This window comes from Astatotilapia calliptera, chromosome 19, assembly GCF_964374335.1.
Source record: "Astatotilapia calliptera chromosome 19, fAstCal68.1, whole genome shotgun sequence".
NCBI classification, from domain to species: domain Eukaryota; kingdom Metazoa; phylum Chordata; class Actinopteri; order Cichliformes; family Cichlidae; genus Astatotilapia; species Astatotilapia calliptera.
The window spans coordinates 27,152,715-27,166,010 of record NC_137440.1 but is presented as its reverse complement, the minus strand read 5'-3'; the positions used below and the strand labels follow the sequence as shown (position 1 = coordinate 27,166,010).

At 36.9% G+C, this 13,296-nt stretch overlaps 1 protein-coding gene and 1 non-coding gene across 5 annotated transcripts; one reads left to right on the top strand and one right to left on the bottom strand.

Annotated features, from left to right (window-relative positions):
* Nucleotides 1-987: 987 nt before the first annotated feature.
* Nucleotides 988-5,726, bottom strand: LOC113012543 (uncharacterized). Of its 4 annotated transcripts, XM_080294126.1 has the most exons (10): nt 4,558-5,726; nt 4,070-4,210; nt 3,796-3,935; nt 3,534-3,675; nt 3,347-3,440; nt 3,097-3,220; nt 2,754-2,979; nt 2,483-2,669; nt 2,192-2,319; nt 988-2,103 (listed from the first exon to the last, which is right to left on the bottom strand). In XM_080294126.1, exons 7-10 carry the CDS (start codon nt 2,823-2,825, stop codon nt 1,843-1,845), a joined length of 648 nt encoding a protein of 215 aa, XP_080150252.1. In that variant the 5' UTR covers nt 2,826-2,979; nt 3,097-3,220; nt 3,347-3,440; nt 3,534-3,675; nt 3,796-3,935; nt 4,070-4,210; nt 4,558-5,726; the 3' UTR covers nt 988-1,842. The 4 variants fall into 4 exon arrangements, with proteins under 4 accessions (XP_080150252.1, XP_080150255.1, XP_080150254.1 ...); XM_080294129.1 differs by lacking the exon at nt 4,070-4,210; XM_080294128.1 differs by lacking the exon at nt 4,558-5,726 and having other exon boundaries at nt 3,097-3,196; nt 4,070-4,546.
* Nucleotides 5,727-12,297: 6,571 nt separating this feature from the next.
* trnas-gcu (transfer RNA serine (anticodon GCU)) lies at nt 12,298-12,379 on the top strand. Its single transcript has one exon. It is a non-coding gene; the product is annotated as a tRNA-Ser (tRNA).
* Nucleotides 12,380-13,296: the final 917 nt, after the last annotated feature.

Sequence of the window (13,296 nt, the reverse complement as noted above, 5' to 3'; positions counted from 1 at the left end):
GAATTCTTTTTGGTTTTTTTACAAGTAGGCTGAACCATTACCTGATCACACCTGGCCTCTCATGCATGACGAAGAGTTATAGGATGTTAACGAGAAAATGCATTTTGGGATGTCTTATATTTCTTAAGTAGACCTCCCTGCACATATACATTTCAAATCAACTTTGGTTCCATAGTGTTATAAAAGCATCACCAGTGAAGCTGTACTTGGGTTTGGGGTGCTTTGAAATAACACATGTTAATGTGCATGCTAGAAACAGACTGTATATAAAGGTTGGACATAGTTTCCAGGTCTGAAAAGTGAAGCTAATACATAAAACTGATTTGTTCACTGCACATTGTTTTGAAGCTGATGGCTTGTCATTTGCAGACTTTCCAGCCTCCAGTTGCCTAGGTGACCTTCGAACATATTTACTACCAGGTCATACATTAATCAGGGGTACACAGTAAAATTTGCAGTGTCAAACTAACACTTAGAGTTAAATTTAACACTGTTTCCGAGTCTATTTGGTTCCATTCAGAATTGGTGTTAAATCAACTCTTTCTATAGTGTTAAAATTTTAGAGTAAATTTAACTCTAAACAGAGTAAAAATTTAACAGAGTAACACCGCATAGTGTTAAATCAACTTAACACTACTAGTAGTGTCATATTATTTACTCTATTCTAGTGATAAATTAACTCTATTTGAGTAAAATCCCACTGATTTTTAACACTGAATTGTGTTATTTGAAATTAACACTGGGGGTTCAAAGAACTCTGATGGGAGTTGATGTTACTCTATACTGTGTTATTCATACACTAATCTCTAGTGAAAAATTAGCTCCCATAGAGTAAAATTTGTAATTAATTTTACACCAAATAATGTTACTAAAACTCTTCCTGTAGTGTTACCTTTACACACAATTCACTGTTTTGCAGCATGAAAACCTGGTTTTTAATAATGCTTTTACATATAAAACAAGTGAGCAAAAACCACAACTAGATAATACATTTAACAGCTTTATTTTTATGTCAGGCTCAAAATATAAAAACATCTCATGTAGTGTATAAAACACTTTAAAACAATGAATTAGTTCAGCATAAAACGGCAATATGGAACGACATACAGGGAGGAATCTGAAATGCCATACTTGATTTGAAGAAGCAACACAGCTCATTTATGTTCAACATCTTCAGCACCATATTGGGATGCAGTCTGACCCTAAATGCATGATAATGGTCATCAAAACACAGGGTTTCCATCAGTTTTCCACAGAGCAATACAATGCCATCTTTCACAACAGTACTTTTGATCTTACAAAAAACCGGAATCTCAGACACTACATCTGTACAGATGATAAAGTCAGGGCGGTACTCTATACCGTGTTGTTATCCACTTAGCTGAAAACAAACTGGTAGACAACACAGCTCCAAGCAATTTCTGGACCTTCTTCCAGCTCTCCAAGTGTCACCATCTTTCCTGGTCCTAAAGCTAATCTTTCCAGGCTAAAGGACTCCCAATGCTTTATTTTATTACTATTATATTTATTTTTACTTGTGGTGTACTGTAAAGGTACACTCTGTAAGGCTGCATCTTTAGCCTGAGTATGAATCTCAAAAAAACACTTCCTCCATTGAGGAGACAAAACTATTCAAAGTAGATTGGCTCACAGTAGCTGTGCAACAGCAGAGGCACACATATCCAAAGTGCTCTTATTTGACCTTTTCAGATGTTGTGGGTGTTTCTTCTACATTAGTTGACATCACGTCCCCTATAGTGCTAATTTCTTTAACTGCCACATCATGCTGTAGATTAACATCAGTGTCAGCCTGTTGGTCAAAATAGTTAAGGTGTTTGGTATTTAAATATTTTCTAAAACCTGTGGTTTGGATGAACGTGTACATGTTGTGAAGCATAGTGTTGTAAGATGTGCCAAACACAAAATGTGCTTAAACAGTTCATCAAAAGCACCAAGTGAAGAGGTAGACTTGCATGGTATGGCATTCTTGTCAAGAATAATGAAGAACCGGTGGATGTCATTCTTTTTCACCCCAACAGCCAGGAGGTAGGGTTGAGTGCTGGTAGTGATGGCATCAAGGTGCTTTTGGATATTTGTTCCAGTCTGAAAAGACAAATACAGACAGGCAATAAGAATCAAATGTTTCTTAAATTGGTAATTCATAACATAAAAATAGAAAAGAAACACAAACCTTCTTGAAGACCACAAGACGCCTTTCTGCTTGAGAAGCTGACACCTTTCCTGGTCTCTTCCGACCCTGACCAGATGGTGGAATCAGATGTAATAGCAATAGAATTGCTGAGAGGTCACTGTCCCAGCCTGCAAAAATTATTTGTTTTTAATAAAGTTGAATCATCATCAACAATATATTTCAATGCATTGATAAAATGTTTGAGTAGACCCAAAAGACAAAAAGGATAACTGTTCTGTGACAAACATTATATATGCTTTGAATGTGCTAATCAAAGAAACAACAGCTCACCAATGTCAGCATTAACCTCAGTGGCATCCTCAGGAGAGTCAGCTGCCAGCAAGAGTTCTTCCAGGTCACTGGTAGAAGGAAGGTTTCTGCCTTGTTGGATAATCCTTCTTTTGAATGTTGTTGGCCACCTCTCCAGCAACCTGCCTGATACATCCTCACCAAACATCAGTACAAAATCCTGTTCGATCTGTAACAGGGATAGAGAATTATATCTGCTTTCTATAAAATATTAAAGTGTGTTTACATTGTCAAAGTAATGACAAATATTCACCAAGCCTTTGATATCTTTGAAACGTGGAAAAACAGACAGTATGTTGCTTGACAGCAGGAGGTCAAGGACCATGTTGTGACTGTGTCTTCATCAGCTGAATTGTTCATCAGAGAGATTGCTTCCTTGCACTCATCCTCACTCAGTAACTTCTCTGTAACAAACTGCAACTCTCGTCTGACAGTTGGTCCACCACACTGGTCTTCACTCGATGATCCATCTCCTGGTGCTAGACAATATGAAATACAGCTTTATCAAAACTAATAACAACATTTAATAACCATTATTAATAAAGAACCACAATGTGGAACAGTATTATGCATTTCCACTGAATTATAAATGTTACCTCTAGATGATAATCGCCTCCCTTTAGCAGTGCATCTCTGTATGGCTTTAATCCTCCAGGCCAAGTACCCAGTGCCACCCTCGCCATCATAATAATGTTCCTTGGAGAGTGACATGTACAGACACTGATAAATGAATAAACAAAATAAGTTATGTAACAATGAAGAGTTGATAAGGACATACATTTTAGCAGGATTTAAAATGTTTAAACGTGATTTTGGTTGTATCAGTTATTACTATGAGCTACTTACATAGCCATTTTTGGAGTACGGGCCACTGAGGTAAGAGAAAAAGGTTACAATTCCTCTGGCATACATTTCTTTTACCTGCCGTGGTGGTGATGTACTGCAAGATCAAAAGGAAAAGAACTAGTCAGCTTCCCTGGAATTCATAGAGATTTAAAATAATAGTAAAATCACAGGGCCAGAAATAAATTACCCATTTTTTTCTGTCAAGTCAGCTACCAGTATGTTGACCAGTATGTTTTTCTTCTGGTTTCAGACACCAGAGACTTGGTCCGATTGTATTCATTTATTATACATTCTCCACCAGGTTTGTTGGTGAGAATCGATTCCACCAACTGGAAAACACAATAAAAAAAAACATTCTACATGTTGATATAACCACTGCAGTTCAGAACACTTAAACTACAAACAAAAATGACACTGTTAGAAGAATGTGGAAATCTGCTAACTCTTACTTGCTTAGCTTCTGCATCCAGCTTCTGACGTTTCCTAAAAGGGCTGTCTGAAAGGATGACCGTACCCTGTGAATCTGATGAATGTGGCAATGATAACTGGGACAGCTCAGGAGACACTTCTGCAGCAGCTGTTTCCAGACCTCAAAAACAGGAGCAAAACAAATGAGTTTACATGGTCCCTCCATAGACACATTTTATAAACTCTTTTTAATAAGCAATGTAATAATGATACTAAAAAATGACATCCAGTGAAACACACATCACTCAAACAAACCTTTTTCATATTTGATGGTTAGTACCCCAGTTGAGGGATCTGTTACTATATCCTCAAATATATCATCATCCAATTCAGTCCCTGAACTATCAAAAACTTTCACTCCTTTTGTTACGGCTGGCACACCAAACTTTGCAAATGCTGGAAACAAGCACACAAGTTTGAATAAACAAAAAGATTACATGACATCTAATGTTTTGTAGCCTAAAATGAAGATCATTTCAAGATACTTTTTCAAAAGTGACTCAAATAAAATTAAAAAAAAAACTAAATTACTAAGCGCCACTAACATGCTTGATAAGTGGTAGATTAGGAGTGACACTCACATTATACAGTTTTTCCACTAAATATACATTCGTAGCTAAGATGATTCCAAAACGTAGATCATTTTCAATTAATCATAAAATGCAGTTTGAAGAGACTAAATAACAAAAAGAACTTAAAGCACATTGAACACCTTTTTTTTTTATACAATGTTGGTTTCTTACCGGCAATCAAAATTCCTTAAGGCTTGGCTCAGATACTCTAGCAAATTTCTGCACACCTCCCAGTTTTGCTTTAAGCAGCATGCTTCCTGTAGACAGTAATTTCTTATAGTCAGTGCTCTTCATTGAACTACTGAAAACAGAAAATGTTAATATTAAACCAGTCCCATAAATACCAGTAAAACAGCCTTGCATTGTTATTTCTTACACTGTATGTTACTTTTTTTTCAGTGTAACAAGGTGTTTCAGCCCCTTGGTTGTAGTTTTTAAGCCTTTACTAAATGAGTATTTCACCTACATGAAATATATTTCTCAATACAAAACTAAAATAATTACTAGTACTTTTACCGTTTGTCTGATCTAACTTAGCACTAGGGAGTCAGTATTTTGTTCATCTTTAGTTTAACATACTGAACAGTCTGCTAACCAAAATGGAAAAAGGTAACTTGTGTCAATACCATCATTAGTTAACATCAAGTTAACTCACTACAAATACAAACACTGCCATCTTAAGTTCAAACTACTAAAAGAAAACATTACAAACTGAATCCTGGATATTTTGGATACTTTATCAAGTTTATACTGCCTGCTGGTTGTAATCACTGTAACTGTAAAATCGCTAAAGGCAGCGGAATTGAAATAAGACAATAACCTTACTGAAAACGACCTCTATAGCTAGGTATCCAAAAAGAAGTGAAATATGTAACATTAGTGTAAAATTTTAATTAGTTAATGCTTGCCTTACATAATTTAAAATGTAACAATAACAAGTGAATTGCCCGTGCATCAAGGTTAGCCAAAATGCTAGTTAGCTAGCTAATGTTAATATGTAGCTCCCAACACATGGAGGGTTTAATTTAATGGAATTTCAAACATGCTAGAACACAACACAATCACCACTACACACTGAAATAAATTAACAAGCCTTACAGTCTTAGCCAACACTAATTAACAACCTTACGTTAGCATACAGACAATGTCACATTTGCTTCAGGTACAAAATGAAATATATAATAAACATGGACAAAAGGAATGTAACCTTATTTTAACATGCTACTTGTGTTTAAAATGTCAAATTGTTGGTTTTAATAAGTGAATATGAACAACTTACCGTGTAACTGATGTAAAGAAAATGGCGTCGTGAAAAATCCTCTTGGTTTGAAAAGGAGTCTGTGGTGGGAGGAGCTTTCTAGAGTAACATTGACACTGCCTCTTTTAACTCCGCGAATTATCACCCACACTGGGAGGCGTTTTGCTCCAGCTGTCGTTATAATGACTCTATTAGAGTAAATACACTTTAACACTGCTGATTTAACACTGGGAAATTTACTGTGTATGTTTCTTTCTCAATGGCAGAAAGATTCCTGGAAGATGAGAAATGTTTAAAATTCAGTTTCTACGGTCTCTAGTCACCACAATGCTACAAATAACTTCGACTGTGTATGTAGCTTAAGTGTTTCTAAGTTGGCCAGAAGTGGGCAGCTCCTCGGGAAATCTGGTTTTATAGTCAGTTAGTTAATTCCATTTAATTCAATTCAATTCAGTTTAATTTTATTTATATAGGAACTGTAGGAGCCTTTTTGTGTTGTTACCTTATGTGTGCCACTAGGGGTCACTTTTTGTGTTTTTATGGTATAATATGTTTTATGGTACAGTGTTTAAGGTAGGCACGTGTAATTAGTGTCAAGTGTTATTGGTCGGAAGGAGCAAACAATTTGTGATCTCTGTGCTGTTGTGATTTATGTTAAATGAAGTTGTATACTAAGAGAACTGTTGAACTACAAATGCAACTGATGGAAAGCAATAAATGTGTTAAACGGACAAGATAAGTACAGCTGCACTCTCAAGTGTCATTCATGACAGTGGCATCATGTCACCTCCGCCATCGAACACCTCAGTGGCTTCAAGCGTAGGCTTAGTCTTTACAGGAACGAATTCACAATAATAGTCACCGCAAGGCACTTTATATGTTAAGGTAAAGACCCAATAATAATAGAGAGAAAATCCCAACAATCACATGACCTCATCAGCAAGCAATTGGTGACAATGGGAAGGAAAAACTCCCTTTTAACAGGAAGAAGCATCCAGAACCAGCCATCGGCCACTACCAGATAAGACAACATGGGACAATTTGAAAATAACACTTGGAACAAGGTAGTTTCAAGCATTTCTGGATACAGAATGAGGTTTTTCTATTTCATGGACCGTGTTGGAGTCAAAAAAGACGATAAAACAGGATATGCTTTAGAGCAGGTTGACCTCACAATTGAGATATGAGTGTGCAGTGTTTCTCCTTCCCTCACAACGTCTGGTTTCCAAACACATTTTGTTTCATAAAATTGTAACCGCCAAAATGCTCACCTAGAGGCTTTACCATGAGGCTCATGTCATGGTGGGCACATCCATCTATATAAAGTCTCTGATGCTAACATGCTCAAAATGCTAACATTAACATTCTATTAATGCACAAAACGTCCACAACCTGTTGATCGTGGTAGCACAACAATGGTTTAATTACATTTTATCAGCATACTTAGTTGGCTGTTTTAACAGTGATTTACATGCAAAAGAGCTTTCATCAATAATCCTCTGGTTGTTCGCATATCTTTATTTAACATCTGTTTGTCTACAATGATTGCAATATATTAATAATTATTTAACTGGAGAAATATTTCTTTACCAGATTTCCATCAGAACCAAAAGTTCAGTAATAGGAACAGGCTGTAAACACCTTATATCCACCAAAGTTACTGAAAACATGACATTTGTGGCACAAATTTGTGGCACAAAAAAGGGCGCAAAAGTATTTATGCTAGTAGTAATTGTAAGAAGGCAGTGTGATTCATGTTAAGTCATAAAGATCTTCTTGAATGTCTTGCTATCGCGACATGAATGAGTAACACTTCTGACTTGTTCTTCATTCATGATGTGTCCTTATAAAAAAAAATCACCAAATATGAGATTAAAACCTCGCTTTACTCACTGAACAGTGGGTCTGATCCACTGGTGCCACTGGTGACTGGTTCCGCTCATTGTGTCTTGAATACCATGAGGTTATGAAATCCCCTCTCAGACTTTGTCACACTTGCATGTGCCAAACTCCACATTTTGCCTCTTTCTGTTGGGTTCGCAGCTCCTCTGGGAGACTCAACATGTCACCAAGCTATTCTTGGAGTGTAGTCTCCTGCTCACACACACATGGCATTCACATCAGTTTCTGTGCCAAGAAGACATGATCAGTGTTGTCACATTCAGGGATGAATTGAAGGGCTGATAGACGGAGTGAATGTTTGGATCATTAGCTATCATAACTAATGATAGATTGTGTAATTATTACTCATTTTAAGATTCATTCCAACTGTGACTTTCTGACAACACAGTGGAAAATTGATAAGAAAATTACTTCCTGAATAAAAGATTACTATCATCGCATTTAAGCTTCTGTACAGTAAATTATTATAAGAGAGATTATAAGCCACTACAAAGCATTTCTGTTGAATTGAATATTTTCAGATCAAACAAGCAAATTTGAAGCCTTCAAATATTGTAATTCTATCTGGATTCACTGGACACGAACAGTAGAGAAATAAAGAAGCAACATATTTGATGAAATTGGAAATGTAAGGGCTACACGGTGGCACAGTGGTTAGCACTGTTGCCGCACAGCAAGAAGGTCCTGAGTTCAATTCCACCATCAGGCCGGGATCTTTCTGTGTGGAGTTTGCATGTTCTCCCCGTGTTTGCGTGGGTTCTCTCCGGGTACTCCGGCTTCCTCCCACCGTCCAAAGACATGTAGTTTGTGGGGATAGGTTAATTGGAAAATCCAAATTGCCACTAGGTGTGAATGTGAGTGTGAATGGTTGTCTGTCCCTGTGTGTTGGCCCTGTGACAGACTGGTGACCTGTCCAGGGTGTACCCTGCCTCTCGCCCTATGACAGCTGGGATAGGCTCCAGCGCCCCCCGCGACCCTGAAAAGGGTAAACAGAAGCGAATGGATGGATGGAAATGTAAGTCTTCAAAAAGTGATGTGATCAAGTACAAATGAACCAGCATATACAACAGACACACACCTACACATATTTATGCAGACACACACAAATGTCCCAGCATGTGTTACAGTAATGGGCAAGTGGATTCCCCAAGAACCCAGTCTAATTAGCCTATCTTATTAAGAGCCACCCCAAGACTGGTCTCTGCAGGGTACAATAAAGTAATGAGAGCTAGGAGTAGGTGTGTGTGTGTGTGCGTGCGTGTGTGTGTGTGTGTGAGGGAGAGAGAGCTTTCACTTTTTCACAATTGACCACGTGTAGCCAACTTTATCTCTACACACAGTACCTACTTTGATTCAGGGACCTTTGTCACATGGTAAACTCCACTTTCTAATAGTATTTCTGTCGTGAGCTACACTGTCATCTACACAACATATACAAAAATATCTCGTAGTTCATTTCATGCATTAGCAGGAGGATTAGCAGGACTGAAATCAGTAAAACAGTTTGTTATTATGGCTTTTACAAACACTTTCTGTTTAAATTATGCTACTAAAAATCCTCTTTGTTTCTGACCTCTTAAAAAGTTATGAAAATAATTTTCATCTTATTAAGTTGAAAATAATCATATGTTTGTTTTTTAGCATACATGGTTAATCATTAGATTGTTTCTCATTCCTTAGTCGCTGTTATCAGGTTGCTTTAAATCACGGTTGGCATCATTAAAACAGTGTTACCCTGCTTGACTTGCAACCAGGGTAACACTGTTTTGATGATCAATAACTAGGGAATAAGAAACAAGCTGGTGAACACCATTACCCCACGCCCTTGTTTTCATGAAGTCCTCACTCTACCTTTAAGACATATTAAGACATATTCCTTACTCCTGCTAGTTTGTATCTGTGCACAGCATAAGAAAGAGTAGCACAAATAAAATGTTAGCTTAGTACAAATAGTAAAAATGCAGAAAAGTTGCCCTATGTTGAAATTGAACACTTCTGAGGTTCACTAATGATCTCTTTTTAGAGATAAAAAAAACAAAATAAAATAAAACAGCTATGGCTTTATGGAGAATCATATGTTGGAGTCCCCCTTAGAAAAGTGACATCAATTCTTCCACCAAACCCTCTGGAGAAATTAAGACATAATACACCTGTGGCGTGTCCATATGTCCCTTCAAGCGTGCACACATTTATGTTTTGTGAACACCACAGTTTGATATTAATGGCAGGTTTCTAAAACAACAACTTTGCCTCATGTGTCTCTGCTGATTCATGAGTCTTCAACACCTCACAGGATCTCACACTCGAGAGGTGTAAAACTCGGCTGATTGAGATATTGAACATTTTGTTCATTTTACTGAATGCTGATTTAAGTAGGAGCTTTTCAAACTGATACACCGTTCTTGCATCACTGTATTTGATCCAGTGACACACTTCCTGACAGTGTAGCTGGTCTCCAGCTGGTCACTTTTTAGCCTACTGTGTGCCAGTCAGGACTAATGAGACAACAGAGGCCAAAAGCAACACAGAACAGCTGATCCCCTGTTTCATTAAGAGGATCACATCTCTGTGAGAGGATGAACAACTGTTCATCGTTACAGTGTATTTAACAAATAATAATCTCTTCCTCAGGTCTGTCTTCCAAGAATGATAACTTATCAAGACTGAATTATCTAGATAACGTCAAGTTTAACTAACTGACTTTAATATTTTCAGTAACTTAGTTAAAGTTACAGTCGTGATTTTAAAGGTTTTGCATTACTGGATATGGTAATTGCATCTATGTTGAAGCACTCACAAGTGAGCATCACACTTGTGCTATCTTCAGCAACCTTATACTTGTATATAATTAAAGGCAGAAAAGAGAGAAAGCTAACCAGTTCCCTTATTAAAGCAACCAGTAAATCTTTAACAGCACAGTTGGAATCCTTCTTTAATGAATCAGGTTGCATGGCTGGACTGATCCCAGAATATAGATAAAGCATCCCACTTTATGCCAAGTGTGCACTTCTACAAGAACTGCATATTTGATGAAGTATGCAACCAGTGATCACATTTTTGTCAAAAAGGATGGTTTATGGTCCAGTACTCTTTATCTGTAGTTGCCCAGATGTTCCATTCTGTCTCTGTTATGAAGCAGGAAAATGTGTTTGAGGGAAATCACTAGTGTTTGAGTCACAGACACATTTACTGACCGGCAAATAATGGACAATCATCATGTCAGAGCTGAAGTTTTCTGTAAGGGCTTCTCTAGCTTTTGATGTTTTTGTGGAATTTATATTATAAAGATTATTACTATGTTTTTTTCCTCATATATTTTCGTTACCAACAACAAAATCCCACGAAGCAACACGCTGACCACAATACCAGTGATTTCTCAAACTACTCTTGTTTTCAAAAATATACAATTAAGCTAATAGCTTCCTCTATTCCCTCCACTTTCCAAGCCCTTGATTCATTGGTCAGACCAATCCATCTTTAGAAGTGAATTAAACTATCTTAGCTTTTGTTAAATAAATAATGACATGATGTAATATGTCATGTGTTGTTGCTCTTCTGAGGGTATTTTTATTATGTCCTAATAGCTGGGATGGGCTCCAACCAAACCACTAACCTGAATTGGATAAGTGGAAGAAAATGGTTGTAAATGGATGGACTGATGACCTGATATGAAAACTTTGAAACTAAGGTTGTACTTTTGATACACCACAGTTTTCAAAAGGAATTATACACCAAGAACATATTTCACACATAATGAGAACTGAAAACACCACCACTCCTCATTTGAAATAACATTAACTCAGAGGACCAGGACAAGGACAAAAATGGTCATCATTTTAAAATTTTACCATCAACACTGCTTTAGTCTGTCTCTTAGTATTGAGATCTCAAGTCCATTTTTCCCCAGAGGATGCACAGTTTTTTAAATGGCTAAGAAAACATAATATTCCCTAAAATACCTACAATATATAGAAGTAGAAGTAGAGAGAGTAATAAGCCAGGAGTTAAACGATATTCATTGTTTTGAATTATAAACAAGAACTTTAATTATAGATATTTTAATTATAAATTCCACAGACATTTTGAAAGACAGAGAATCACATACAGAAAATTCATGCTTTGAGACGTTGGCCCATATTTACTGGTTAATAAATGTGTCTGTGACTCAAATACTGGTGATACTTTATGACTTCATAACAGTGACAGAGTGGAACATCTGAACAAGTACAGATAAACAGGACTGGGCCATAAAATTCATATTTGATCACTGGTTACATACTTTATCAGCCATGTAATTAGAAGTGCACACTTGGCATGAAATGGGATGTTTTATTTAAAGTGAGAGAAGGACTCCAACTGCGCTGTTAATCCCTGCCTTTAATTCATATACAATATATATATATATATATATATATATATATATATATATATATATATATATATATATATATATATATATATATATATATATATATATATATCTCTTCAGCTGAAGATAACGCAAGCGTGAGGATGTGCTTAAGTGCTGCCACTGCTTGTATATTGTGAATATATGTACTCTTATTTCATTTTTAATTTAATTTAATTTTAATTAATTTTTAAAGGCATAGTTTTAAAACAGGAGATGCTTGATGAATGAGGATGCATTAACTCTAGTGGTAGTTCACAAACAACACGAACTTGAGCTTTCAAAATTCCTTAATAATAATAATATCGGTCTCTCAAATACCCTGAGCGTTCGAGCAGCACATGACGAGGTGGCCGAGTGGTTAAGGCGATGGACTGCTAATCCATTGTGCTCTGCACGCGTGGGTTCGAATCCCATCCTCGTCGGTCTCATTTTCGGGAGGAGAAAGCTCACTAGGTTCGCCCAATGATCGGGATGAAATGCGGGGGTTCAAATCCACCCAACAGCTCCCCTGAGGTACGTCTGAGCAAGTTACAGTCCCTACACTCTGCTCCCTGGGCGCTAGATTGGTGGCTGCGCAATGGGTTAAAATTTCTCTACAAGGGATTATTAATAAAGTATACCAAAACCCGCAGTTTGCTAGTAATGTTTATGTAAAGTGGTCTAAACGGGACCAGTAAATGCGTCTGAATAAATTGTACAAAGTAAGCTCATCAGTTTTTTTTCATTCATGTCAGTAACAGGCCACTTTAAGAAAACTGTTATTTACATCCAGTCTTTCCTTTGAGTCAACACATATTTCTGCATATCATATTATTAGCTACAGAAATTGCATCACTTATTAATGGCTGCCATGTAGGCCACAATACTGGGTACCATCTGGGACTCACAAACTGGCTCTTATCAATTTCTAATCAAAACATGACTCAGAGCTTCGGGGTTAATTCATGCATCCATCTCCTTATCATTTCTGAAAACAATCATAGCCCTATTTGTTTACCAGATTTACCAAATTTGGGAGTCTACATTTTGAGATGAGCCGATCGTTAAACTGCTTTCTAGATATTTACTTACAAAGCCATCTAATGAAACAAATGTCATGCATGATCATTTTGCAGGCTGAATTAAGGCCATGAAGATTACTTTCTCCAATTTGTGATGTCAAATGACGCATTTGAGCAAATGACAGGTATCAGGTGCTCTGCTTTGCCCGTACAGAACCCATTAGACCTGTCTGCAATTCATTTTCATTACATCGCTCACCTTTCATGTCATCTTTTCTTGTCATTTATCAATTCACTTGCACTTTTTAGAGCCATATTTAAAGGTCTATGTTGTTTTT

Bases quoted from the DNA above. Each gene is read 5' to 3' on its own strand.
- LOC113012543 (XM_080294126.1), bottom strand. From the start codon at position 2,825: ATGGTCCTTGACCTCCTGCTGTCAAGCAACATACTGTCTGTTTTTCCA. The intron at 2,320-2,482 runs GTGAGCTGTTGT...TAATTTTTGCAG, and splicing joins TGAGGTTAATGCTGACATTG to GCTGGGACAGTGACCTCTCA. The intron at 2,104-2,191 runs GTTTGTGTTTCT...TTGTCTTTTCAG, and splicing joins GTCTTGTGGTCTTCAAGAAG to ACTGGAACAAATATCCAAAA.